At 48.6% G+C, this 26,242-nt stretch overlaps 1 protein-coding gene across 1 annotated transcript in view; it reads left to right on the forward strand.

The window, feature by feature from the left end:
- The first annotated feature begins 4,425 nt into the window (after positions 1–4,425).
- Positions 4,426–26,242, forward strand: part of NDUFV3 (NADH:ubiquinone oxidoreductase subunit V3) — a 157,271-nt gene continuing 135,454 nt past the window's right edge. Inside the window, exon 1 of the mRNA XM_069635658.1 lies at positions 4,426–4,564. Coding sequence (XP_069491759.1) covers positions 4,532–4,564 — 33 coding nt within the window. The 5' untranslated portion in view covers positions 4,426–4,531. The remainder of the gene's footprint in view (positions 4,565–26,242) is intronic.

Consider the following 26,242-nt stretch of genomic DNA (forward strand, 5'->3'; position numbering starts at 1 on the left):
TGATTCCAAGATGACATTCTCATTAGTCCAAAAAGGAACTTTCATGGAAACCATAGTAAAGGCTCCCGAACCAACCAATAAAGAAAAGCTGAGATCCTTTTTAGGCCTTGCAGAATATTGTGCCATGGTTCTCTGAAGAAACAGAGAACTGCTAAAAAATGGGGCAGAGTATAAGTGGACCCCGACCCAAGAAAGGACGTTCAAAGAGGTGAAGGACAGATTACCAAGTGCACCATGCCCAACGGAACACAGTCATCAGAACAGATGCCAGTGCACATGGTCTAGGCATGACCCTCACCCAGAAACAGGGTAACGCTGAACAAATGGTGCCTTTTGCGTAAAAAGCTACCATACAGCTTTTTTTTCGGCTGTCGGATGCTGAAAAGAATTGACGATTGAAAAAAGAATTATTGTTGTGCGCTTGGGCTGCGTGGACGTATGTGTGGGGCACCAGATTCATGCTGCTTACCGACCACAAACCACTCATACAGATTCTGAGCTCATGCGGTACCAAAATGTCTACCCTCAAGTTAGCATGCTTAGCTGCGACGCTACAAGAGTACACATAAAAGATTGGACACATAGCAGGATGGAGGAACTCATAGGCCAACTGCATGTCAACACTGCCGGAGTCAGATGGTCCGGCGTCACCCTTCCTGAAAGATGAGTGTGTAGTGGCATCAGTGGAAGACCTGAACTGCAGGATGTACATGGAGATGGAGGACAAATCACTGGAGAGATGAGGCAGCTAAAGATCCTGCGACATGTGAAATAACCGAATGGGTTTGCAAAGGATGCCCCAATGAGAGAACAATTCTGGAAGGGCTGAGACCATTCTGGAAAGTTGCAGACGAAATATACGATGCAGATGGATTGCTCTCTAGAGGAGATCAAATAATACCACCAGCGAGCATAACGAAGATCATCTTATGCAGGGCTCACTCCAGACATCTAGGGACCAGTGTGACGCAACACCGCAAAAGGGATGCATACTGGTGGCCAGGTATGGATAATGACATCCGAATGATGATGGACCGGTGTCACAAGTGCATAAACAGCGACAAACGACTGAAGGTACATCAAGCACCTCTGATTCCAACAGAGGTACCTGGAAGGGGTGTGGCACAAGTGGGATTAGATGGTTACCAGACATTTGGTCGAAAAAAATTGGTCGACCAGACAAATGGTTGAACCAATTTGGTCGAAAACCAAATGGTCGAATTTTTTTTTTATTATTTTCACCCCTTTTTTTATTTTTTGGGGGGGTCCCCCCAACCCCCTTTTTTTCTCTAAAAACCCCTTTTTTTAAAAAACAAAACCCCGAAAAATAAATATATAAATAAAAAAAAAATTCGACCATTTGGTTTTCGACCAAATTGCGTCGACCAAATGTCATTCGACCAGTTTTCAGTCGACCAAATGACTGGACACCGGATTAGATTTCATATGCCCACTGGAAGCAATGGGCCCGGAGCATAGATACCGGATAATAATGATTGACTACTTATCAAAATGGGTGGAAGCCGAGTCTGTGGCAGACAGCAACACAACGGTCATAGAAGTATGGACTGCTGTGATCCAAAGGGAAGGATTGCCCAAGCAGATAGTCACGGCCAATGGACCCCAGTTAGTATCCAGAGATGGAGAGATTTCTGATGGATAACAATATCAAACAAGTTAAGGCCTCTCTACATCACCCTCAAGCAAATGGATTGGTCGAGAGACCCAATAGGTTCATCAATGGTCTGCTGCAGCTGTGCAGGCCTTCAAATATGGACCTGTATAAAACTGTAAGAGGGCATTGCGGCTCATCGCCTCACTCCTAATGGTACCACAAATGTGTCACCCGTTCACATGCTACGGGGCAGGAGGGCGGTGTCCACTCTCGTACCACCATGGCTACACAGGGTAAGAGAAGATAAGACAGTAGACATGGAGGAACTGATACGTAGAATCAAAAAGAGCAAGGCAATCATGAAAGTCAGAAGTGATGAGAGAAGAGCAGCCCAGAGAATGGAGGTTTGAGTGGGAGACATAGTCATAAACCGATTGCCCCACAAAGACCAAGACACTGGTTTGAGATTCAGCAGAATGAACCAAATCATATATGTACTCAGGATGGAAAATGCTGGAAATTAGAAAGGGTTGCAGTGTACCAAAAGACATTAGACGTGTGGGGAGAACCCCGGCCAAGTGAGCTCAGAGTGCAGGGAGCGTGCAGCATCTGTGCACGAAGTAGCACTGAGAACTACAATGAGAATTTTCCCCAAAAGATGAAGAACACAGATTCAGCATGGGAGGTGAGAGTGAGAGTCTCAGAGAGAAGAACCAGGTGGAACCGAGAAGAGTGAGAATGAGAACACCAGCTGCCGAATCTCTGGGTAGAGAGAACCACAAGACCCGTCCATAACCAGAGATGTGAAGACCAGCCAAGTATGCAGATTATGTCATGGATTGGGACAACGCTGCTCAACAAAAGAAGGCATGTGGTGAGCCCGCGAGACTCGGCGTGTGAGAGGAGTCGAGTGAGAGAGAGCAGGGACACTGGTGTGGGAGATAGCCCGAGCAAGACGAGCGGCCCGGTGTTCCTCTATATCCGCACACCCTCTGGTCCTCCTGTGATGTTCTGTGTGCACACCCCTTCGCGCACACAGGTGTTGACTGTTTTCCTTGATTCATCTACCCTGCTCCCTCTCCCCCCATCCAGCCTATTTCTGCAGGAGTTGGTCCTGATACATTCTGGTTTCACCATCACCATCACTGTCTTGTGGCCAATGCTGGATTTGACTTTTATGGACTTCATTGATTCATGGTGCAGCACCCTTTCTCAACTGTCATGCTGAACTTCCTTTACATCTTGTACTCATGGTGGCCCTGAATCATGCTGTTCCCATCTTCATCTTGTATCCTGGTTTGCAACATTATGGGCCTCATTACGACCCTGGCGCTCCCGTAATGAACGGTGCCGGTACGAGATCGGCACCGTTCATTACAGGATGCCCTATTATGAGGTCCCCTTGCGGGACATGGGGGCTGAAATGGGAATGGGTTCCTTCAATGAGGAATTACTGGGTCCTCCAAGGTTGGAATGGCCCGGTAATTCCTCATTGAAGGAACCCAGACCTGGAACCCGGTATGGAGTCAGCCTCCATACTCGTAATGAGGCCGTATGTGTTACTACTGACTTCTGCAATTGTATTCGCTCTTCCCTCTTGCTTCTCCACTCTTTTTGACTTCTTACTCTCTGTTCTCTCCTCCCCTCCACTCTCCCTTCTCCTACCCTTACTTTCTTTTATGCACTTACTATCAGAATTGTCCCTGGATCTAGTATGATAGCATCCTCGTCTGTTTCCTCCACCCTCCCATTACTGTTTTTTTCCACCCCACCATCCCTCCAGCACTATCTGAAACGTTGTCAGGACTAGTACGATAGGCGCTTGTTTTGTTCCTCCCCTCCCTTTCTCCTCCCCTCTCCCTCACCTTTTGTTTTTCTCCGGCTCTACCAGAAATGTTGTTAGGCCTAGTATGATAGTCGCTTGTTTTGTCCCTCCATCCTTTCTGCACCCCTCTCCCGCACCTTTTGTTTTTCTCCGGCTCTACCAGAAATGTCGTCAGGCCTAGTACGGTAGTCGCCTGTCTGTTTCCATTTCCTTCCCACTCTCCCCCTCCCTTCCTTATCTATGTCTTAGCTCTTGCACTATCTGAAATGTCGTCAGGCCGAGTACGATAGTTAATTTCACATCCTTACTGTTCATGGCCTGTAAGAATGTGGTTGTATTTTCCCTTGTTCCCTCCCTTGCCTTGAAGCGCTTTGAAACACATTCTGTACAGGCGCTATATAAATAAACTATCATGTCATATATATATTACTGATAAAGCCAGAGATTTGCTGCAGCAAATAAGAACTATATGCAGAGGTTGCCTTTGTGATCAGTCACCTGAGTAGCTAACTGAACATTCCCTTGCCTGCTACTGAGTGGCTAACTGAGTCACTTCAATCATCTTGTGGTCATCATTATATTACAAAGACATTTTGCAAAAATCATACGAATCACTGTTCCATTTTCCCTTCTGAGTAGTTGTAAAACAAGCGAACTCCAAAAGTCTGAAAGTGGTGATGTAGCGCCATCTACTGGGGACGCGCAGTACTGCAGCATCTCGGCACCGCCCCCCGCCCCCGGAGGTTGAGGCCCTGCTGGGCCTGTGGCCTTGCGCGTGCCTAGACGGGAATAGAGGTACGCAGCACGCGGGAAGCTTCCCCGAGGAGCACGCAGGGCAGGTAAGAGAAGGCAGCCGGCCTGTCTCATCCGTGCCTGCTCCTCATTGCGTGCGCGGTCACGGCGGCCAAGTGTTCGGGGATGGGTCACTCGTTCGCAGGGAGTGGGTCACGTGCTCGTGCGGAGTGTGTCACGTGTGCGTGAGCGGGTCACGTGCTCGTGCGGAGTGTGTCACGTGTGCGGGGAGCGGGTCACGTGTCACTTGCAAGGCTCGGCTCCCGGCGTCCTTGTTTCCGGAGCTCTCAGGGTCAGACATGGCGGCCTCACTGCTGCGCTTTGGGGGGAAGGTGAGAGGCGGAGGGCGCGCGGGAACGCAGTGGGCATGGAGTAGTGGGTGCTGCTGTGCGAATTGAGCAGTAGTGGGGACTACTGCAATGTTCTACAGTGAGAACATCGCAGCGAAAGAAGCGAGGCATTGAAAGCAAGTAGTCCTATCACACTGCCAATCAAATGAGCATTGAGTGCTGCATGCAGGGGCGGGGGATGCTGCAAGGGGAGCAGTGGGAGGCTGATGAGCCAGTGAAGGGAGCAGTGGGAGGCTGATGAGGCAGTGAAGGGAGCAGTGGGAGGCTGATGAGGCAGTGAGGCATGCAGTGAAAGGAGCAGTGGGATGCTTAGGAGGCAGTGAGGCATGCAGTGAAAATGGGATGCTTATGAGGCAGTGAAGGGAGCAGTGGGAGGCTGATGAGGCAGTGAGGCATGCAGTGAAAAGAGCAGTGGAATGCTTAGGAGGCAGTGAGGCATGCAGTGAAAAGAGCAGTGGGACGCTTAGGAGTCAGTGAGGCATGCAGTGAAAATGGGATGCTTATGAGGCAGTGAAGGGAGCAGTGGGAGGCTGATGAAGCAGCGAGGCATGCAGTGAAAGGAGCAGTGGGATGCTTGTGAGGCATGCAGTGAAAATGGGATGCTTACGAGGCAGTGAAGGGAGCAGTGGGAGGCTGATGAGGCAGTGAGGCATGCAGTGAAAAGAGCAATGGGATGCTTATGAGGCAGTGAAAGGAGCAGTGAGATGCTTCTGAGCCAGTGAGGCATGCAGTGAAAAGAGCAGTGGGATGCTTAGGAGGCAGTGAGGCATGCAGTGAAAGGAGCAGTGGGATGCTTATGAGGCAGTGAGGTATGCAGTGAAAATGGGAGGCTGATGAGGCAGTGGAGGGAGCAGTGGGAGGCTGATGAGGCAGTGAGGCATGCAGTGAAAAGAGCAGTGGAATGCTTGGGATGCAGTGAGGCATGCAGTGCAAATGGGATGCTTATGAGGCAGTGAAGGGAGCAGTGGGAGGCTGATGAGGCAGTGAGGCATGCAGTGAAAGGAGCAGTGGGATGCTTAGGAGGCAGTGAGGCATGCAGTGGGATGCTTGTGAGGCATGAAGTGAAAATGGGATGCTTATGAGGCAGTGAAGGGAGCACTGGGAGGCTGATGAGGCAGTGAGGCATGCAGTGAAAAGAGCAATGGGATGCTTATGAGGCAGTGAAAGGAGCAGTGAGATGCTTCTGAGCCAGTGAGGCATGCAGTGAAAAGAGCAGTGGGATGCTTAGGAGGCAGTGAGGCATGCAGTGAAAGGAGCAGTGGGATGCTTATGAGGCAGTGAGGTATGCAGTGAAAATGGGAGGCTGATGAGGCAGTGGGAGGCTGATGAGGCAGTGAGGCAGTGAGGCATGCAGTGAAAAGAGCAGTGGAATGCTTGGGATGCAGTGAGGCATGCAGTGCAAATGGGATGCTTATGAGGCAGTGAAGGGAGCAGTGGGAGGCTGATGAGGCAGTGAGGCATGCAGTGAAAGGAGCAGTGGGATGCTTGTGAGGCATGCATGGGATGCTTATGAGGCAGTGAAGGGAGCAGTGGGAGGATGATGAGGCAGTGAGGCATGCAGTGAAAAGAGCAGTGGGACGCTTAGGAGGCAGTGAGGCATGCAGTGAAAATGGGATGCTTATGAGGCAGTGAAGGGAGCAGTGGGAGGCTGATGAGGCAGCGAGGCATGCAGTGAAAGGAGCAGTGGGATGCTTGTGAGGCATGCAGTGAAAATGGGATGCTTACGAGGCAGTGAAGGGAGCAGTGGGAGGCTGATGAGGCAGTGAGGCATGCAGTGAAAATGGGATGCTTATGAGGCAGTGAAGGGAGCAGTGGGAGGCTGATGAGGCAGTGAGGCATGCCGTGAAAAGAGCAGTGGGATGCTTAGGAGGCAGTGAGGCATGCAGTGAAAGGAGCAGTGGGATGCTTGTGAGGCATGAAGTGAAAATGGGATGCTTATGAGGCAGTGAAGGGAGCACTGGGAGGCTGATGAGGCAGTGAGGCATGCAGTGAAAAGAGCAATGGGATGCTTATGAGGCAGTGAAAGGAGCAGTGAGATGCTTCTGAGCCAGTGAGGCATGCAGTGAAAAGAGCAGTGGGATGCTTAGGAGGCAGTGAGGCATGCAGTGAAAGGAGCAGTGGGATGCTTATGAGGCAGTGAGGTATGCAGTGAAAATGGGAGGCTGATGAGGCAGTGGGAGGCTGATGAGGCAGTGAGGCAGTGAGGCATGCAGTGAAAAGAGCAGTGGAATGCTTGGGATGCAGTGAGGCATGCAGTGCAAATGGGATGCTTATGAGGCAGTGAAGGGAGCAGTGGGAGGCTGATGAGGCAGTGAGGCATGCAGTGAAAGGAGCAGTGGGATGCTTGTGAGGCATGCATGGGATGCTTATGAGGCAGTGAAGGGAGCAGTGGGAGGATGATGAGGCAGTGAGGCATGCAGTGAAAAGAGCAGTGGGACGCTTAGGAGGCAGTGAGGCATGCAGTGAAAATGGGATGCTTATGAGGCAGTGAAGGGAGCAGTGGGAGGCTGATGAGGCAGCGAGGCATGCAGTGAAAGGAGCAGTGGGATGCTTGTGAGGCATGCAGTGAAAATGGGATGCTTACGAGGCAGTGAAGGGAGCAGTGGGAGGCTGATGAGGCAGTGAGGCATGCAGTGAAAATGGGATGCTTATGAGGCAGTGAAGGGAGCAGTGGGAGGCTGATGAGGCAGTGAGGCATGCCGTGAAAAGAGCAGTGGGATGCTTAGGAGGCAGTGAGGCATGCAGTGAAAGGAGCAGTGGGATGCTTGTGAGGCATGAAGTGAAAATGGGATGCTTATGAGGCAGTGAAGGGAGCACTGGGAGGCTGATGAGGCAGTGAGGCATGCAGTGAAAAGAGCAATGGGATGCTTATGAGGCAGTGAAAGGAGCAGTGAGATGCTTCTGAGCCAGTGAGGCATGCAGTGAAAAGAGCAGTGGGATGCTTAGGAGGCAGTGAGGCATGCAGTGAAAGGAGCAGTGGGATGCTTATGAGGCAGTGAGGTATGCAGTGAAAATGGGAGGCTGATGAGGCAGTGGGAGGCTGATGAGGCAGTGAGGCAGTGAGGCATGCAGTGAAAAGAGCAGTGGAATGCTTGGGATGCAGTGAGGCATGCAGTGCAAATGGGATGCTTATGAGGCAGTGAAGGGAGCAGTGGGAGGCTGATGAGGCAGTGAGGCATGCAGTGAAAGGAGCAGTGGGATGCTTGTGAGGCATGCATGGGATGCTTATGAGGCAGTGAAGGGAGCAGTGGGAGGCTGATGAGGCAGTGAGGCATGCAGTGAAAAGAGCAGTGGGACGCTTAGGAGGCAGTGAGGCATGCAGTGAAAATGGGATGCTTATGAGGCAGTGAAGGGAGCAGTGGGAGGCTGATGAGGCAGCGAGGCATGCAGTGAAAGGAGCAGTGGGATGCTTGTGAGGCATGCAGTGAAAATGGGATGCTTACGAGGCAGTGAAGGGAGCAGTGGGAGGCTGATGAGGCAGTGAGGCATGCAGTGAAAATGGGATGCTTATGAGGCAGTGAAGGGAGCAGTGGGAGGCTGATGAGGCAGTGAGGCATGCAGTGAAAAGAGCAGTGGGATGCTTAGGAGGCAGTGAGGCATGCAGTGAAAGGAGCAGTGGGATGCTTGTGAGGCATGAAGTGAAAATGGGATGCTTATGAGGCAGTGAAGGGAGCACTGGGAGGCTGATGAGGCAGTGAGGCATGCAGTGAAAAGAGCAATGGGATGCTTATGAGGCAGTGAAAGGAGCAGTGAGATGCTTCTGAGCCAGTGAGGCATGCAGTGAAAAGAGCAGTGGGATGCTTGGGATGCAGTGAGGCATGCAGTGCAAATGGGATGCTTATGAGGCAGTGAAGGGAGCAGTGGGAGGCTGATGAGGCAGTGAGGCATGCAGTGAAAGGAGCAGTGGGATGCTTGTGAGGCATGCATGGGATGCTTATGAGGCAGTGAAGGGAGCAGTGGGAGGATGATGAGGCAGTGAGGCATGCAGTGAAAAGAGCAGTGGGACGCTTAGGAGGCAGTGAGGCATGCAGTGAAAATGGGATGCTTATGAGGCAGTGAAGGGAGCAGTGGGAGGCTGATGAGGCAGCGAGGCATGCAGTGAAAGGAGCAGTGGGATGCTTGTGAGGCATGCAGTGAAAATGGGATGCTTACGAGGCAGTGAAGGGAGCAGTGGGAGGCTGATGAGGCAGTGAGGCATGCAGTGAAAATGGGATGCTTATGAGGCAGTGAAGGGAGCAGTGGGAGGCTGATGAGGCAGTGAGGCATGCCGTGAAAAGAGCAGTGGGATGCTTAGGAGGCAGTGAGGCATGCAGTGAAAGGAGCAGTGGGATGCTTGTGAGGCATGAAGTGAAAATGGGATGCTTATGAGGCAGTGAAGGGAGCACTGGGAGGCTGATGAGGCAGTGAGGCATGCAGTGAAAAGAGCAATGGGATGCTTATGAGGCAGTGAAAGGAGCAGTGAGATGCTTCTGAGCCAGTGAGGCATGCAGTGAAAAGAGCAGTGGGATGCTTAGGAGGCAGTGAGGCATGCAGTGAAAGGAGCAGTGGGATGCTTATGAGGCAGTGAGGTATGCAGTGAAAATGGGAGGCTGATGAGGCAGTGGGAGGCTGATGAGGCAGTGAGGCAGTGAGGCATGCAGTGAAAAGAGCAGTGGAATGCTTGGGATGCAGTGAGGCATGCAGTGCAAATGGGATGCTTATGAGGCAGTGAAGGGAGCAGTGGGAGGCTGATGAGGCAGTGAGGCATGCAGTGAAAGGAGCAGTGGGATGCTTGTGAGGCATGCATGGGATGCTTATGAGGCAGTGAAGGGAGCAGTGGGAGGCTGATGAGGCAGTGAGGCATGCAGTGAAAAGAGCAGTGGGACGCTTAGGAGGCAGTGAGGCATGCAGTGAAAATGGGATGCTTATGAGGCAGTGAAGGGAGCAGTGGGAGGCTGATGAGGCAGCGAGGCATGCAGTGAAAGGAGCAGTGGGATGCTTGTGAGGCATGCAGTGAAAATGGGATGCTTACGAGGCAGTGAAGGGAGCAGTGGGAGGCTGATGAGGCAGTGAGGCATGCAGTGAAAATGGGATGCTTATGAGGCAGTGAAGGGAGCAGTGGGAGGCTGATGAGGCAGTGAGGCATGCAGTGAAAAGAGCAGTGGGATGCTTAGGAGGCAGTGAGGCATGCAGTGAAAGGAGCAGTGGGATGCTTGTGAGGCATGAAGTGAAAATGGGATGCTTATGAGGCAGTGAAGGGAGCACTGGGAGGCTGATGAGGCAGTGAGGCATGCAGTGAAAAGAGCAATGGGATGCTTATGAGGCAGTGAAAGGAGCAGTGAGATGCTTCTGAGCCAGTGAGGCATGCAGTGAAAAGAGCAGTGGGATGCTTAGGAGGCAGTGAGGCATGCAGTGAAAGGAGCAGTGGGATGCTTATGAGGCAGTGAGGTATGCAGTGAAAATGGGAGGCTGATGAGGCAGTGGAGGGAGCAGTGGGAGGCTGATGAGGCAGTGAGGCATGCAGTGAAAAGAGCAGTGGAATGCTTAGGAGGCAGTGAGGCATGCAGTGCAAATGGGATGCTTATGAGGCAGTGAAGGGAGCAGTGGGAGGCTGATGAGGCAGTGAGGCATGCAGTGAAAGGAGCAGTGGGATGCTTGTGAGGCATGCATGGGATGCTTATGAGGCAGTGAATGGAGCAGTGGGAGGCTGATGAGGCAGTGAGGCATGCAGTGAAAAGAGCAATGGGATGCTTATGAGGCAGTGAGAGAAGCAGTGAGATGCTTCTGAGCCAGTGAGGCATGCAGTGAAAAGAGCAGTGGGATGCTTATGAGGCAGTGAGGCATGCAGTGAAAATGGGATGCTTATGAGGCAGTGAAGGGAGCAGTGGGAGGCTGATGAGGCAGTGGAGGGAGCAGTGGGAGGCTGATGAGGCAGTGAAGGGAGCAGTGGGAGGCTGATGAGGCAGTGAGGCATGCAGTGAAAAGAGCAGTGGAAGCTTAGGAGGCAGTGAGGCATGCAGTGAAAATGGGATGCTTATGAGGCAGTGAAGGGAGCAGTGGGAGGCTGAGGCAGTGAGGCATGCAGTGAAAAGAGCAGTGGAATGCTTGGGATGCAGTGAGGCATGCAGTGAAAATGGGATGCTTATGAGGCAGTGAAGGGAGCAGTGGGAGGCTGATGAGGCAGTGGAGGGAGCAGTGGGAGGCTGATGAGGCAGTGAGGCATGCAGTGAAAAGAGCAGTGGAATGCTTAGGAGGCAGTGAGGCATGCAGTGCAAATGGGATGCTTATGAGGCAGTGAAGGGAGCAGTGGGAGGCTGATGAGGCAGTGAGGCATGCAGTGAAAGGAGCAGTGGGATGCTTGTGAGGCATGCATGGGATGCTTATGAGGCAGTGAATGGAGCAGTGGGAGGCTGATGAGGCAGTGAGGCATGCAGTGAAAAGAGCAATGGGATGCTTATGAGGCAGTGAGAGAAGCAGTGAGATGCTTCTGAGCCAGTGAGGCATGCAGTGAAAAGAGCAGTGGGATGCTTATGAGGCAGTGAGGCATGCAGTGAAAATGGGATGCTTATGAGGCAGTGAAGGGAGCAGTGGGAGGCTGATGAGGCAGTGGAGGGAGCAGTGGGAGGCTGATGAGGCAGTGAAGGGAGCAGTGGGAGGCTGATGAGGCAGTGAGGCATGCAGTGAAAAGAGCAGTGGAATGCTTAGGAGGCAGTGAGGCATGCAGTGAAAATGGGATGCTTATGAGGCAGTGAAGGGAGCAGTGGGAGGCTGAGGCAGTGAGGCATGCAGTGAAAAGAGCAGTGGAATGCTTGGGATGCAGTGAGGCATGCAGTGAAAATGGGATGCTTATGAGGCAGTGAAGGGAGCAGTGGGAGGCTGAGGCAGTGAGGCATGCAGTGAAAAGAGCAGTGGAATGCTTAGGAGGCAGTGAGGCATGCAGTGAAAATGGGATGCTTATGAGGCAGTGAAGGGAGCAGTGGGAGGATGGTGAGGCATGCAGTGAAAGGAGCAGTGGGATGCTTGTGAGGCATGCATGGGATGCTTATGAGGCAGTGAAGGGAGCAGTGATATGCTACTGAGCCAGTGAGGCATGCAGTGGAAAGAGCAGTGGGATGCTTAGGAGGCAGTGAGGCATGCAGTGAAAGGAGCAGTGGGATGTGTATGAGGCAGTGAGGCATGCAGTGAAAATGGGATGCTTATGAGGCAGTGAAGGGAGCAGTGGGAGGCTGATGAGGCAGTGAGGCATGCATTGAAAAGAGCAGTGGAATGCTTAGGAGGCAGTGAGGCATGCAGTGAAAGGAGCAGTGGGATGCTTATGAGGCAGTGAGGTATGCAGTGAAAAGAGCAGTGGAATGCTTAGGAGGCAGTGAGGCATGCAGTGAAAATGGGATGCTTATGAGGCAGTGAAGGGAGCAGTGGGAGGCTGAGGCAGTGAGGCATGCAGTGAAAAGAGCAGTGGAATGCTTAGGAGGCAGTGAGGCATGCAGTGAAAATGGGATGCTTATGAGGCAGTGAAGGGAGCAGTGGGAGGATGGTGAGGCATGCAGTGAAAGGAGCAGTGGGATGCTTGTGAGGCATGCATGGGATGCTTATGAGGCAGTTAAGGGAGCAGTGATATGCTACTGAGCCAGTGAGGCATGCAGTGGAAAGAGCAGTGGGATGCTTAGGAGGCAGTGAGGCATGCAGTGAAAGGAGCAGTGGGATGTGTATGAGGCAGTGAGGCATGCAGTGAAAATGGGATGCTTATGAGGCAGTGAAGGGAGCAGTGGGAGGCTGATGAGGCAGTGAGGCATGCATTGAAAAGAGCAGTGGAATGCTTGGGATGCAGTGAGGCATGCAGTGAAACGAGCAATGGGATGCTTAGGAGGCAGTGAAAGGAGCAGTGATATGCTGCTGAGCCAGTGAGGCATGCAGTGGAAAGAGCAGTGGGATGCTTAGGAGGCAGTGAGGCATGCAGTGAAAGGAGCAGTGGGATGTGTATGAGGCAGTGAGGCATGCAGTGAAAATGGGATGCTTATGAGGCAGTGAAGGGAGCAGTGGGAGGCTGATGAGGCAGTGAGGCATGCATTGAAAAGAGCAGTGGAATGCTTAGGATGCAGTGAGGCATGCAGTGAAAAGAGCAATGGGATGCTTATGAGGCAGTGAAAAGAGCAGTGGGATGCTTATGAGGCAGTGAAGGGAGCAGTGGGAGGCTGAGGCAGTGAGGCATGCAGTGAAAAGAGCAGTGGAATGCTTAGGAGGCAGTGAGGCATGCAGTGAAAATGGGATGCTTATGAGGCAGTGAGAGGAGCAGTGAGATGCTTCTGAGCCAGTGAGGCATGCAGTGAAAAGAGCAGTGGGATGCTTGTGAGGCATGCAGTGAAAATGGGATGCTTACGAGGCAGTGAAGGGAGCAGTGGGAGGCTGATGAGGCAGTGAGGCATGCAGTGAAAAGAGCAGTGGAATGCTTAGGAGGCAGTGAGGCATGCAGTGAAAATGGGATGCTTATGAGGCAGTGAAGGGAGCAGTGGGAGGCTGATGAGGCATGCAGTGAAAAGAGCAATGGGATGCTTATGAGGCAGTGAGAGGAGCAGTGAGATGCTTCTGAGCCAGTGAGGCATGCAGTGAAAAGAGCAGTGGGATGCTTAGGAGGCAGTGAGGCATGCAGTGAAAGGAGCAGTGGGATGCTTGTGAGGCATGAAGTGAAAATGGGATGCTTATGAGGCAGTGAAGGGAGCACTGGGAGGCTGATGAGGCAGTGAGGCATGCAGTGAAAAGAGCAATGGGATGCTTATGAGGCAGTGAAAGGAGCAGTGAGATGCTTCTGAGCCAGTGAGGCATGCAGTGAAAAGAGCAGTGGGCTGCTTAGGAGGCAGTGAGGCATGCAGTGAAAGGAGCAGTGGGATGCTTATGAGGCAGTGAGGTATGCAGTGAAAATGGGAGGCTGATGAGGCAGTGGAGGGAGCAGTGGGAGGCTGATGAGGGAGTGAGGCATGCAGTGAAAAGAGCAGTGGAATGCTTAGGAGGCAGTGAGGCATGCAGTGCAAATGGGATGCTTAGGCAGTGAAGGGAGCAGTGGGAGGCTGATGAGGCAGTGAGGCATGCAGTGAAAGGAGCAGTGGGATGCTTGTGAGGCATGCATGGGATGCTTATGAGGCAGTGAATGGAGCAGTGGGAGGCTGATGAGGCAGTGAGGCATGCAGTGAAAAGAGCAATGGGATGCTTATGAGGCAGTGAGAGGAGCAGTGAGATGCTTCTGAGCCAGTGAGGCATGCAGTGAAAAGAGCAGTGGGATGCTTATGAGGCAGTGAGGCATGCAGTGAAAATGGGATGCTTATGAGGCAGTGAAGGGAGCAGTGGGAGGCTGATGAGGCAGTGAAAAGAGCAGTGGAATGCTTGGGATGCAGTGAGGCATGCAGTGAAAATGGGATGCTTATGAGGCAGTGAAGGGAGCAGTGGGAGGCTGATGAGGCAGTGGAGGGAGCAGTGGGAGGCTGATGAGGCAGTGAAGGGAGCAGTGGGAGGCTGATGAGGCAGTGAGGCATGCAGTGAAAAGAGCAGTGGAATGCTTAGGAGGCAGTGAGCCATGCAGTGAAAATGGGATGCTTATGAGGCAGTGAAGGGAGCAGTGGGAGGCTGAGGCAGTGAGGCATGCAGTGAAAAGAGCAGTGGAATGCTTAGGAGGCAGTGAGGCATGCGGTGAAAATGGGATGCTTATGAGGCAGTGAAGGGAGCAGTGGGAGGATGGTGAGGCATGCAGTGAAAGGAGCAGTGGGATGCTTGTGAGGCATGCATGGGATGCTTATGAGGCAGTGAAGGGAGCAGTGGGAGGCTGATGAGGCAGTGAGGCATGCAGTGAAAACAGCAGTGGAATGCTTAGGAGGCAGTGAGGCATGCAGTGAAAAGAGCAGTGGGATGCTTATGAGGCAGTGAGAGGAGCAGTGAGATGCTTCTGAGCCAGTGAGGCATGCAGTGAAAAGAGCAGTGGGATGCTTAGGAGGCAGTGAGGCATGCAGTGAAAGGAGCAGTGGGATGCTTATGAGGCAGTGAGGGGTGCAGTGAAAATGGGATGCTTATGAGGCAGTGAAGGTAGCAGTGGGAGGCTGATGAGGCAGTGAAAAGAGCAGTGGAATGCTTGGGATGCAGTGAGGCATGCAGTGAAACGAGCAATGGGATGCTTAGGAGGCAGTGAAAGGAGCAGTGATATGCTTCTGAGCCAGTGAGGCATGCAGTGGAAAGAGCAGTGGGATGCTTAGGAGGCAGTGAGGCATGCAGTGAAAGGAGCAGTGGGATGTGTATGAGGCAGTGAGGCATGCAGTGAAAATGGGATGCTTATGAGGCAGTGAAGGGAGCAGTGGGAGGCTGATGAGGCAGTGAGGCATGCATTGAAAAGAGCAGTGGAATGCTTAGGAGGCAGTGAGGCATGCAGTGAAAAGAGCAATGGGATGCTTATGAGGCAGTGAAAAGAGCAGTGGGATGCTTATGAGGCAGTGAAGGGAGCAGTGGGAGGCTGATGAGGCAGTGAGGCATGCAGTGAAAAGAGCAGTGGAATGCTTAGGAGGCAGTGAGGCATGCAGTGAAAAGAGCAGTGGGATGCTTATGAGGCAGTGAGAGGAGCAGTGAGATGCTTCTGAGCCAGTGAGGCATGCAGTGAAAAGAGCAGTGGGATGCTTAGGAGGCAGTGAGGCATGCAGTGAAAGGAGCAGTGGGATGCTTATGAGGCAGTGAGGGATGCAGTGAAAATGGGATGCTTATGAGGCAGTGAAGGGAGCAGTGGGAGGCTGATGAGGCAGTGAAAAGAGCAGTGGAATGCTTGGGAGGCAGTGAGGCATGCAGTGAAAAGAGCAATGGGATGCTTATGAGGCAGTGAAAGGAGCAGTGAGATGCTTCTGAGCCAGTGAGGCATGCAGTGAAAAGAGCAGTGGGATGCTTAGGAGGCAGTGAGGCATGCAGTGAAAGGAGCAGTGGGATGCTTATGAGGCAGTGAGGCATGCAGTGAAAATGGGATGCTTATGAGGCAGTGAAGGGAGCACTGGGAGGCTGATGAGGCAGTGAGGCATGCAGTGAAAAGAGCAATGGGATGCTTATGAGGCAGTGAGAGGAGCAGTGAGATACTTCTGAGCCAGTGAGGCATGCAGTGAAAGGAGCAGTGAGATGCTTATAAGGCAGTGAGGCATGCAGTGAAAAGATAAGTGGTATGCTTATGAGGCAGTGAGGTATTCAGCGAAAGGAGCAGTGGGTTGCTGAGAGATGCAGTGAAGGTAGCAGTGAGATGCTTGCGAGGGACACACTGAAAGGAGAAGTGGGATGCCTGTGACGGATACAGTGATGGGAGCGGTACGTTGCATTAAGGGAAGTGGATGATACAGTATCGTGCAGTAAGGTATAAAATGAAAAGAGACGTGGGATGCTGAAGGCAATGCTACTTTAAGAATGGCTGTGGGGATAAAGTTGAAAGAGCAGTTTGATGCAGTAAGTGGCAGCTTGGGATGCAATGATTGGAGCAGTGGGGTGTAATCATTGAGGGATACAGTGGAAAGAGTAGCGGGATATTGTAAAAGGAGCAGTGCAGGGATACACAGAGGAACAACTGGATGCTGTAAGAGGACCAGTGAAAGGAGCAGAGGCGTGTGTGTAGTATGCCAAGCAATGAGGGCTGCAGTAAAACGGGAAGTGTACTGTGTAAGGGGAAGTGAGACTGCTGTGTTTTTATCACTTGATCTTCCAATTCTAGAACTATTCCCCACGTTTTTATGGAATCTAATTTTGCTCGGCTTTCATGTGAAATTGCAGCACTATGAAACAAAATTGCTGTTTCTACATGCAATTTTATTTAAGATTAGCTATTATGATCTACTTTAGGATTGTATTTCTGTGATTATGATGTATTTTGTAAAAGTGTGTGTGTGTGTGTATATATATATATATAATTACACATGCACACAGCACCAACAAAGTTATGATGGGTTTAAAAAGGTTTGGAAAAAAACTTTCACCTGTCGTGTGAAAGTAGGAGCAAGTCACACACTTCACAACGCCACCTAGTAGCTGATGATCCCTTATAATGGTGAAACCAGGTATGTAGTTGCCGTGACAGCCTTGCAAAACGTCTGTCTTGGGTTAATAAAGCTATGTATAAAATAGCACTGCCCTCATAGACAAAGACAATTTCCTTGAGAAAAAGGTTTGCATTTGAGTTAATTTGCATACCCATAATGCCTTACTGTTTTGGCTCAGAACTAGAGGTGAACTTCAAGCGATAGCTACTTGGTGTTGTGGAATATGTGACTTGGCTCAAATGAACTTGCCTACTTATATATATTTTAAGCACTAGATGTAGATTAGTTATTTGCATCACACCAGACAGAAGTCTTTCTTGCACTGGAAGAGAACTGGAAGCTACACAATTAAATCTGGTAAGCATTTGCCAGATACTGGGATCCTGCTGAAATATTGCATTCAATATCTTGCCACGTAACCAACCAGTACATGTATGACATGGGTTTGTGAAACATCACATGTACTTACTCTTGTCGTTCCCATTGGACCTTTCCCTCCGCACCTTCAAGGTGAGACCTGATCTTGCCTGTATTTTGCCAGTCGGGGAGGGCTTACCTTAAAATGGAACCACAGGACGTGGTGAAGTTTACTGAATTACTGACCAACACACTCACAAACTCAGGATCAAGGGACAACGAAAAACGGTCTCTTGGGGATTGGGCTAAAGAACCAAATCCCCTGAGTGTAGAGGTGAGTTTAGGCATACTTTTAATAGAAGAATTATGGTGTCTAAGAGATTAAAGCGGGAAAATATGGGTTTGTTAATGAAGCAGAGGCTGTCCTTAATAGAATATAATTACAGCAAGGAAAAAGGTGTCAATCACATAAGAACTTAGTCCCTGACGTGTAAATCCACCTTTAAAGATATGACTTCTCATTCTATTTTGTTGCAACTTTGCAACGGCAGGGAAGGCACAGTGTGGGCTACTGATAACTGCACTCTGGGATTAAAAGGGATCCCTATGGACTCCCCGATTGCAGAACAAACATGGGTGGACTTCTAGAAGAAGAAATATTCTTTAGCAGTCTTTTATGGAATTGGATAATCCTGCTGTGGGCCCAGGTTAGCAGCAGTATTTGTCCTTGGGAAGAAGAGGATATTGTTTGGGCAATAGACCAATTAAAACCATCTCAGCCATGGGCCCTGCCTATATCCGTCTTATTGTTTTGACAGATTCTCCTTCCGTTTGGTCAGCTTTCTTAAAACCTATGTTTGATCAAATATACATGACTCATGTAATTCCCCTGTCCTGGGCTCAGTCCATCATTCTGATTTTTAAAAAAGGTGACTCCTTGGACCCAGGAAATTATAGACCGCCCTAAATGATGCTATTAGTAAGGTGTTTGCTCCTAAGAGATCTAAATTCTTATATAAAAATGTCCCATGCTTTGTCTAGATTCCAGGTGGGGTTTAGGAAGCAATTGGGGACTTCTCTAAATGCCACTATTCTTGCTCATCTACTACACTATTCCTCACAGCCACGCTGGGGCAGTTTACATGGCCTCACTGGACATAACCAGTGCATTTGATTGTATTGTTAGATCAGTGTTGTGGACAACATTGCTCAAAATGAATATCCCCAAGATGTTGGTGCAACTGCTTGCTCACCTGCATACATGAACTACTTTGTGGGTTTGTTTGACTGAAAGGTTCCCTTTCCACGGCTATCAATTCATATGAAGGTTTGAAACAAGGCTGTACGCTTGCCCCGATCCTTTTCACTCTTTATGTATGTGATGTGGATTCTTTGTGGCAGGGGCCATTCATTTTGTCGGCACGGCTTGGAAGTCTTAGGTTAGACTGGCTAGCCTTTGCTGAAGACTTTATTCTTTTCGATAGAACGGCGCAGGGTTTGCAATGTAAGTTGAACATTTCTCTCAAGTACTCACTTGACAATAATGTTACCTAATGGAGTCAAGTCGAAGGTGGTTGTGTTCTCTAGGGGCTCTAAACGCAAGATCATGTACTGGGTAATGGCCTCTAAGAGACTGGAACAGGTAGCATCCTTGAGATGTCTGGGATGCAATTTGAGTAAAAAGGCATCCGTTGGAATGTGGAGGGAATTCTCTCCACGAACAAATTTGAATACTTACCCCCGCCCAAATAAAAAGTCTATTGTACAAGAATGTGTACATTTTCTATATTGTCCATTGCTTTTATCTGGCCAAGATTGAACCGGTCCTGTTGTATGGACTTGACATGTCTCTACTGGATTTGGGGAACCTGCTTAATGTAATTCAGGGTAAACTGTGGACAAAGGTTTTGAGTTTATCTCTGACAATTCCCAATTCGGTTATTAGGCATGAGCTTCGTTTGACTTCCCTTCAAGCACGTCTTTTTTTTCATGAATAGATATTCATTGTGAAGTTAACAATATATCTAATAAATATGAACCTGTATCTTCGTTGTGTCTCTGCTCATCACTCAAAGACCTACTTAGATTTTTGATAACTGTAGGCGCAACAATAAGGTAAATGTTCTGTCTCTCTCAATCATTGGGCAACCTCAATGCCGTATTACCATGCAGCCACAGCTACTTCGCCATTAGATTGAAATGAGCTTACACGTGAGCTCGCTTTGAGATTGCCAGCAGGTTGCAAAACCTTCAAATACATGCCATCATACTAGGTTCTGGGACAATTCTGATAGAGTAAGTGCATAGAAGAAAGTAAGGGGATCATATAAAAGGAGCGGTGGGTGCAGTGAAAGGCAGTGAGGCATACAGTGTAGTGCAGCACGAGGGGCATATGGTATGAATAAAAGGAAGTGTGCTGCAGTAGTAGTCAGTGAGATGCCGCAACAGTGGACTTGAAACACTTGTGTACAGGCGCGTTACAAATGCCATATCATATTATCATATCATATAGTGGCTTCCTGAGACTGTATCACAAACCCACCTAGATAGAAGATTCCTAGCTCAGCATTGGGTGCAAATAAATATTTGTTTTTAAAAAAAAATATTGAAGTATTTCAAGCATCGTAGTCCAAAAGGAAATGCATTCCATGGTTTCAGTGCCAAAGGAGATGGGGTGCGACGACCTTGGCTGCTTTCGTTTGGGTTAGGGACGGCAACCAGTAAGACAGAAGAGGATCAGTGAGGTCACTCTTGCATGCAGGAGTTTAGATGCTAACAGATCAGGGCAGTTGGAGGACCACAGGACCTTAACATCTTCTCTGCCTTACATCTAGTCTGCCTTGAAGTGGCCTTCAATGCAGCGATTGCAGTCCTTGTTGGGGTGAGAGGGGATTTACAGTTTTGCAGCTAACGCTAACTTGTTGTAGTGGCCATATTTCTGAAGGCCATGAGCAAAGGGGGGGCTCTGACCAAAACATATATATATTTTTACATGGCCACGGTAGTGGCTATGTAGTTATGGTTAAGTTGCTGTTTCCATAAGAAGAGCACTTTTTGGGCGGCTTATAACTTCGCCCCCTCTGGACGAATCCTCACCAAACTTTGCAAAAAAAAGTATATGGCCCACTCTGAATTTCTTTGCAAAGTTTGGTGAGGATTCGTCCAGGGGGGGAAAGTTAGAGGGAGGGGTCCCAAAATTTCTGTTTTTTTCCCATGGACTGAATGGGGAAAAAAATGTTGCTCGCGCCTACAGCCCAAACAGCTGGACGGATTTTCACCAAATTTGGACCAGGAGCAGCGGCTTGGTCCCGAAAGTGTGCTTTTGCAAATTTGGTGAAAATCCGTCCAGTAGTTTTTTTTAAATGACCAAAAAGTAGGTAAAAAAAAAATAGTGATATCTGTGTTCGCTCCGCGGACAGGACGGTGATTGGGCAAGCAGCTTGCGTGATGTCCGCGGACATCTGACCTGCTCTCTCATTGGATGCGGTGAAAGCGTGCAGTGCGTCTGGCTTCAGAGATGCCCGCTATCTTTCTTTCCTGCATGAGAGGCTTTGTCAGGTCAGCAGGAGCGTGTCTGTCTCCCGTTCCTCCCACCCCCCGCTCATGCCCCGTGTGTCCTTTCTGTTCCCCCCCACCCCCGCTCATGCCCCGTGTGTCCATCCGTCCACCCCGCTCATGCTCCGCGTCTCCCCTGTTCCTCCAGCCCCCCGCTCACGCCATTGGACACGGTGGCCAGCAGAGGGCCGAGGAGCGGGATCTGCCGCACGAACTCATGTCCGTGTTTTTGTTTGTCTCCTGCCCCGTGTCTTCCTCTTGTCCAACCTCCTATGATGCCCCTTGTTGACCTCTTGTTCCCCCCACACCCCGCTCATGCCCCGTGTCTTCCTCCTGTCCCCCCCACTCCTCGCTGATGCCCTGTCTTCCTCCTGTTCCCTCCACCCCCTGCTCATGCCCCGTGTCTCCCTTTTTTCCCCCACCCCTTGCTCATGCCCCGTGTCTTCCTTTCCCCCTGCTCATGCCCCATGTCTCCCTTCTTCCCCCCCACCTACCGCTCATGCCTCGTGTCTGCACTATTGGAACAGGGCAGACACGGGGCATGAGCGGGGGTGGGGGCCCCACTTTGTCCTACCCCCGCTCATGCCCCGTGTCTCTCCTGTTCAACCCCACCCCCGCTCATGCTCCGTGTCTGTCTCCCTCCTTTTCCCCGAGCTCATGGCCCGTGTCTCCCCTGTTCACCCCCACCCCCGCTCATGCCCCGTGTCTCCCTTCTTCCCCACCCCACCCCCCGCTCATGCCCCGTGTCACCCTTCTTTCCCGCTCATGCCCCGTGTCTCCCTTCTTTCCCACTGCTCATGCCCCGTGTCTCTCTCCTGGTCTTCCCGACCCCCCGCCGATGCCCTGTTGTGTTCTCTTTATACACCCTGTCTTCCCTTTCCCTGGTGTCCATCTTGGTAAAAGATTTTCCTTCCTACACCGGGACGCCTGCCTGCGGCGTCCCGGTTTGGGAAGAAAAATCTTTTTTTTTTTTTACCACCCCAGGTTCCCACTTTGAGAACCTAGGATGCTAGTGGTCTTCCTCCATTGAAAAGGACTTTATGGTTACGTTGCACTAATAAAAAAACTATTAAATTCAGTAAAAGAAAATGTGTTAAACTGACTTTATGGTTAAGTTGCGCTACTAAAAACCTATGAAATTCAGTAAAAAAAACTTTGTTAAAGGGACGTTATGGTTCCAAGTAAAACCAAAAAACCCTTGAAATTCGCCAGTTAAGGTAAGCTAAGCAACCATAACTCGCGCCACCACCGTGCACTAAGACTAACACCCACGAAATCAAAGATGATATCACAAATGTCATTGATGACATCACTGATGACATCACATGTGTATGTACTTTTCATGAAATGTGTACAAGGGATTCTTATTATAATGTTGCGAAAAAAGTGTCAAGGATCATTGCAATAAATATCATACCCTAATTAGTGCATTGAACGATGCATTGATATAAATAGCATTCTATTATGGGGTTCTATCTAGTATACTAAGCTACTAATGCAGAAACATAGCATTGTGTGCAGCGTACAAGATGAAGGTATAATATTCGTAATGTTAATATGTTGAATAATTAAATAATTGTTTTCTTAGATTTTTGTGTACTGTGAAATATGTAATAAGTAGCTAATAAAACCCATATATTACATAATTGCATTACTATAGACAAAACACAAAGAGACAAGAACACATACCAATATACATATACATAGGGTAAATAGCAGCTTTGAAACAGAGCAATCATTTATTTGCATGAAAATAATGCTGTCTTTAAATCTTGTCTTCCCCTATGTATATGTTTCATATGATGTGACTGGACTCTAAGGGAATTACTATAAGAACCTACTTGTAGGCTACGTCTACAAATAAAATACAATTTTTAGTTTCTGACTGTTACTTAAGAAACCATGTGGCCTAGATATGTCAGCAAAAGAAAAGAGTGAGCCAGGCATGTGATGTCATCACTGATGTCATCAATGACTTGTGATGTCGTGGGCGTTAGTCTTGGCAGTGCACGGTGGTGGAGCGAGTTATGGTTGCTTAGCTTACCATAACTAGCGAATTTCAAGGGTTTTTCGGTTTTACTTGGAACCATAACGTACCTTTAACAAAGTGTTTTCACTATATATATATATATATATATATATATATATATATATATATATATATATATATATATATATATATATATATATAATAAAATGTTGACAACATTTTCAATTTGTTTTCCTCCTTCCAGTATTTCGTAACCTGAAGGTACTCTGCAGATTTGTTCTTCCTTACCAATTGTAAACATTGACATAAAAAGTTGTAATCGGTTTAATCGGTGGAGTAGGCTAAACATTAAGGGGAAGATTGGTCCCGAGGAACCCACAGGCCAGATAATGTCAAAACGGCTCTATAGTTGAGCTTTTGTTTTCAGTGAGAATGGAGGAGCCAATCATGAGTGTGGATTTAAATGGCAATTTCAACAGGTCGTGTGCTTAATATCTCATCACTGATGATGTTGCGGCCGCTAACTGGTCAAAGAGGACCAGGGCTCCGACTCTAGGGTCATCTAAAAGAGAAGAAACCTGTGGCTTTAAGGTTCATATATTACTTCTTGCCGGTATCCTAATGCCCCCATTTATTAGTCTCCTAAGGATGAAGGGCTGGGTCAACCATCTTGCAGGATCTGAATTTGTGAAGTTCAGGGCAGTGAAGGTTACAATTTTTTTTTTTTTTTATTGTTGAATTTTATCAAATAATTGATTTTTACAACATCTTCAGATTTTCCTATATTTTGTCCAGATTTATCACTGATAGAGTTACTGAGAGGAAAAGAAAAACCGTACAAGAAAAAGTCTTAGTCGGTTTCATTTTGTTTAAGCTCCAGTTTTTCTATGAACTGTTTCAGGATCTTAAAGGTGGCTAAATGCCACGATGTTCTGTCTCCACTGATCATCCTTGCCCACCATGCATCTTCATCGAAGATAGATGATTGCCGGAGAAGATATTTCATATAAGGAAGCCTAACCTCCTTCGTTCCAGGGCAGGACAGAATTAGATGGCGAATTGTCTCCTTATCCTTATCACAGAATCTACAGGTGTTAGTCAGCGCCAGACCTCTGGCGCTGACTATTTCGTTAGAGTTAAGAAGATTCAGTCCTGCTCGCATTATTAGATTTCGTGCTGCACGGCTTTGACATTTTTTTGATGTAGTACTGGAGCAAATTTAGTTTCTTCCATATTGGAGGCAGATGAGATTTAATTTTATTTCCAACTGCTGCAGTTAAAGTACGAATCCCGTCCATCTCCTTTGTTTTTTTAATTATCCTTGTTGGATTGCGGATCAGATCCTCTTCTGTGCACTCTATAGTTTTTAGTAGGGTAAGTTTTACGTTTTTCCATGCGTTAAGCAACTTGCAATTTGATGCTTGGATTTCTTTGAGCACCAAACCATGAAGGAAGGAAGGAAGGAAGGATTTGGAAGAACACATTTCCGGTACAGCATGAGTGTATTGCAGTCAACCGTGCCTTGAAGGGAAAGTAAACTTAGTTCTCGTCGAATTAGTGTGAATGGGGTTGAGTTTGGCAATCGCAGAACCGTCCTCCAAAAGTAAGCCTCCAATTTGGACCAAAGAGCTTTGGGCAAGCTGGGCATCGCCTCCGAGCCATAAATCACCGTAGGAACCACCTTAGATTTGTAAAAATGTAACAGTGGGATGGTTGAAAATTTGCCGAATTTTCTATCTGTGGCTTTCCCTTTTGTTGCCAGACTTCAGATTTTTGCAAAGAGGGCTTCTTGCATGGCCAGCCCTTTTGTGGAATTGTCTAGGACCATGCCCAGATATTTGAATTTCTTAATTTTCTCAATAGGGGTCTTGTCTATTGACCAATTGAATTTTTCCAACTTCTTTGTAGGGCGTTCCATAACCATTATTTGTCTTTTCGATGTTAATTTCAAGGTTATTTTCGATGGAAAATGTATGCAGGTTGGCAAGTTGACGCTGTAGTCCTACCTGGGTCAAGTAGGATAAGATCGTCAGTGTACAATAATCTGCTTATATTTGTTTGAGCAAGTTTCGGTGGGAATGATCAAACATGATCTTATGAGTATTGATAGTCCCCCATGTAAGCGAGAAAAAGTGCTGGGGCCAACGGGCACCCCTGTTTGACACGCCTTTTTGTCTCAATTTGGGCAGATGGAAGAACTTGTTGGTTTAGGCGCACTTTGATGTTGGTGTCTGTGTGCAGAGTTTTGATCGGGTTAAGAATGTCATTTGGACAGTCCCAGGCTACCAGTTTTTCCCAGAGTTTTCCCAGAGTCTATAAATGCAGTGAATAGTCTAGGGCTACCCTGCTTCACTTTGCTTTTTAAGATGGTTAGCAAGAAGATGTTGATTGCGGTTCCTAAGTTTTTTTTTTAAGCCTGTTTGAAAGTTGTCGTTACATGGCGCATGAGAAGCCCAACTTTGGAATTTATTCAGCAGAAGTGATCCAAAGACTTTTCCTATTGGATCCAGTAAGGCCATTGGGCGGTAGTTTATCGGGTCTTGTTTGTCTCCTTTCTTGTATATGGGAACCACAATTGCAGAAAGCCATGGGGGGGGGCAGATCGAGAGGCCACACATCTAGAGAACACAGATCTTATAAATGGCCCATTCGTCCGGAAATGTTTTTAGGTCAAAGTTGGTAATGCCGTCGATCCCCGGGGCACAAGACTTTTTAAGTTTTCTAAGGATGTCTTGTATGTCATAGAGGTCATCCAGTTTCGTCCATCGATGGGGCTGGTTAGGGCCTTCACTGTCATCCCTGAATTCTTGCGAAGGACAACCTTCAAGTGGGTTTGCAGTAGGCAGTTGGAAAAGCAATCTAAAGTGGTCTGCCCAAGTGGCTTCGCTAATGCTATTCATGGTTTCCGGACCGGTTTCTTCAGATGCTTTAAGTAACGACCAAAATTCCCTAGAATTGTTTAAGCAGATTGTTTTCAGGATGGCTTCCACATCTTGTTGATGTAGCTTCCATCTATACGATCTCACCAACGCTTTGTATTTTCTAGTAGCGTTTTGGATGGCTACCTTTCCTTCCACCAATGGAAGGCTCATTGCAATTCTTTTAGCTTTCCTGAAATCGCAGCGTTTCTGGACCAAACGTTTGTCATACGAATGGTTTGCATTTCGGAAGCTATCATTTTGTTTTCTTCTGGGCATTCTGTAAGGCGACAACAGGGGAGCATTGTCAACGGGATTTGTAGTGGGAGCGTGACCTGGATTCTTGTAAAGGTTTGTAAGATCTTTAATGCTATGGGCTGTAAGACACAGTCTAGTTCCCTGAGGATTTTGCTCCAACCCGATCTTCATCCTGTCATGATTTAAGTGGGATGACTTCCAAGTGGTCAGCAAGATGTTATGATCTCTGGCAACTGTATGAAGAACATCAATCAGTCGTTAAAGCCAAGGTGTCCATTAGTCCATTTTGCTAAGCGATTATTTTTGGATGTCGTGTCCAGGTTGTGAAGCTTTCTTGAGTTCATCAAGTTAAGCCACTTTTCACCACGTTGTACACCGGGCGAAATTTTCTTGCCTTTTTTCTGGTTACAGAGAGCGTACAGGTCCTCACATATAAGGATATGGTAAGTTTTGTGGGTGGACCGTACTTCGTCGATTGTGTTCTCGATTAGTTCCAGGAATTTCTTTTGGTCGACTGCTGCAGGGCTCCAGTATAATTTGAGGATTGCTATGGAAATAGGTTGTT

Source organism: Ambystoma mexicanum, chromosome 7p (assembly GCF_040938575.1).
Source record: "Ambystoma mexicanum isolate Mex_15411 chromosome 7p, UKY_AmexF1_1, whole genome shotgun sequence".
NCBI classification, from domain to species: domain Eukaryota; kingdom Metazoa; phylum Chordata; class Amphibia; order Caudata; family Ambystomatidae; genus Ambystoma; species Ambystoma mexicanum.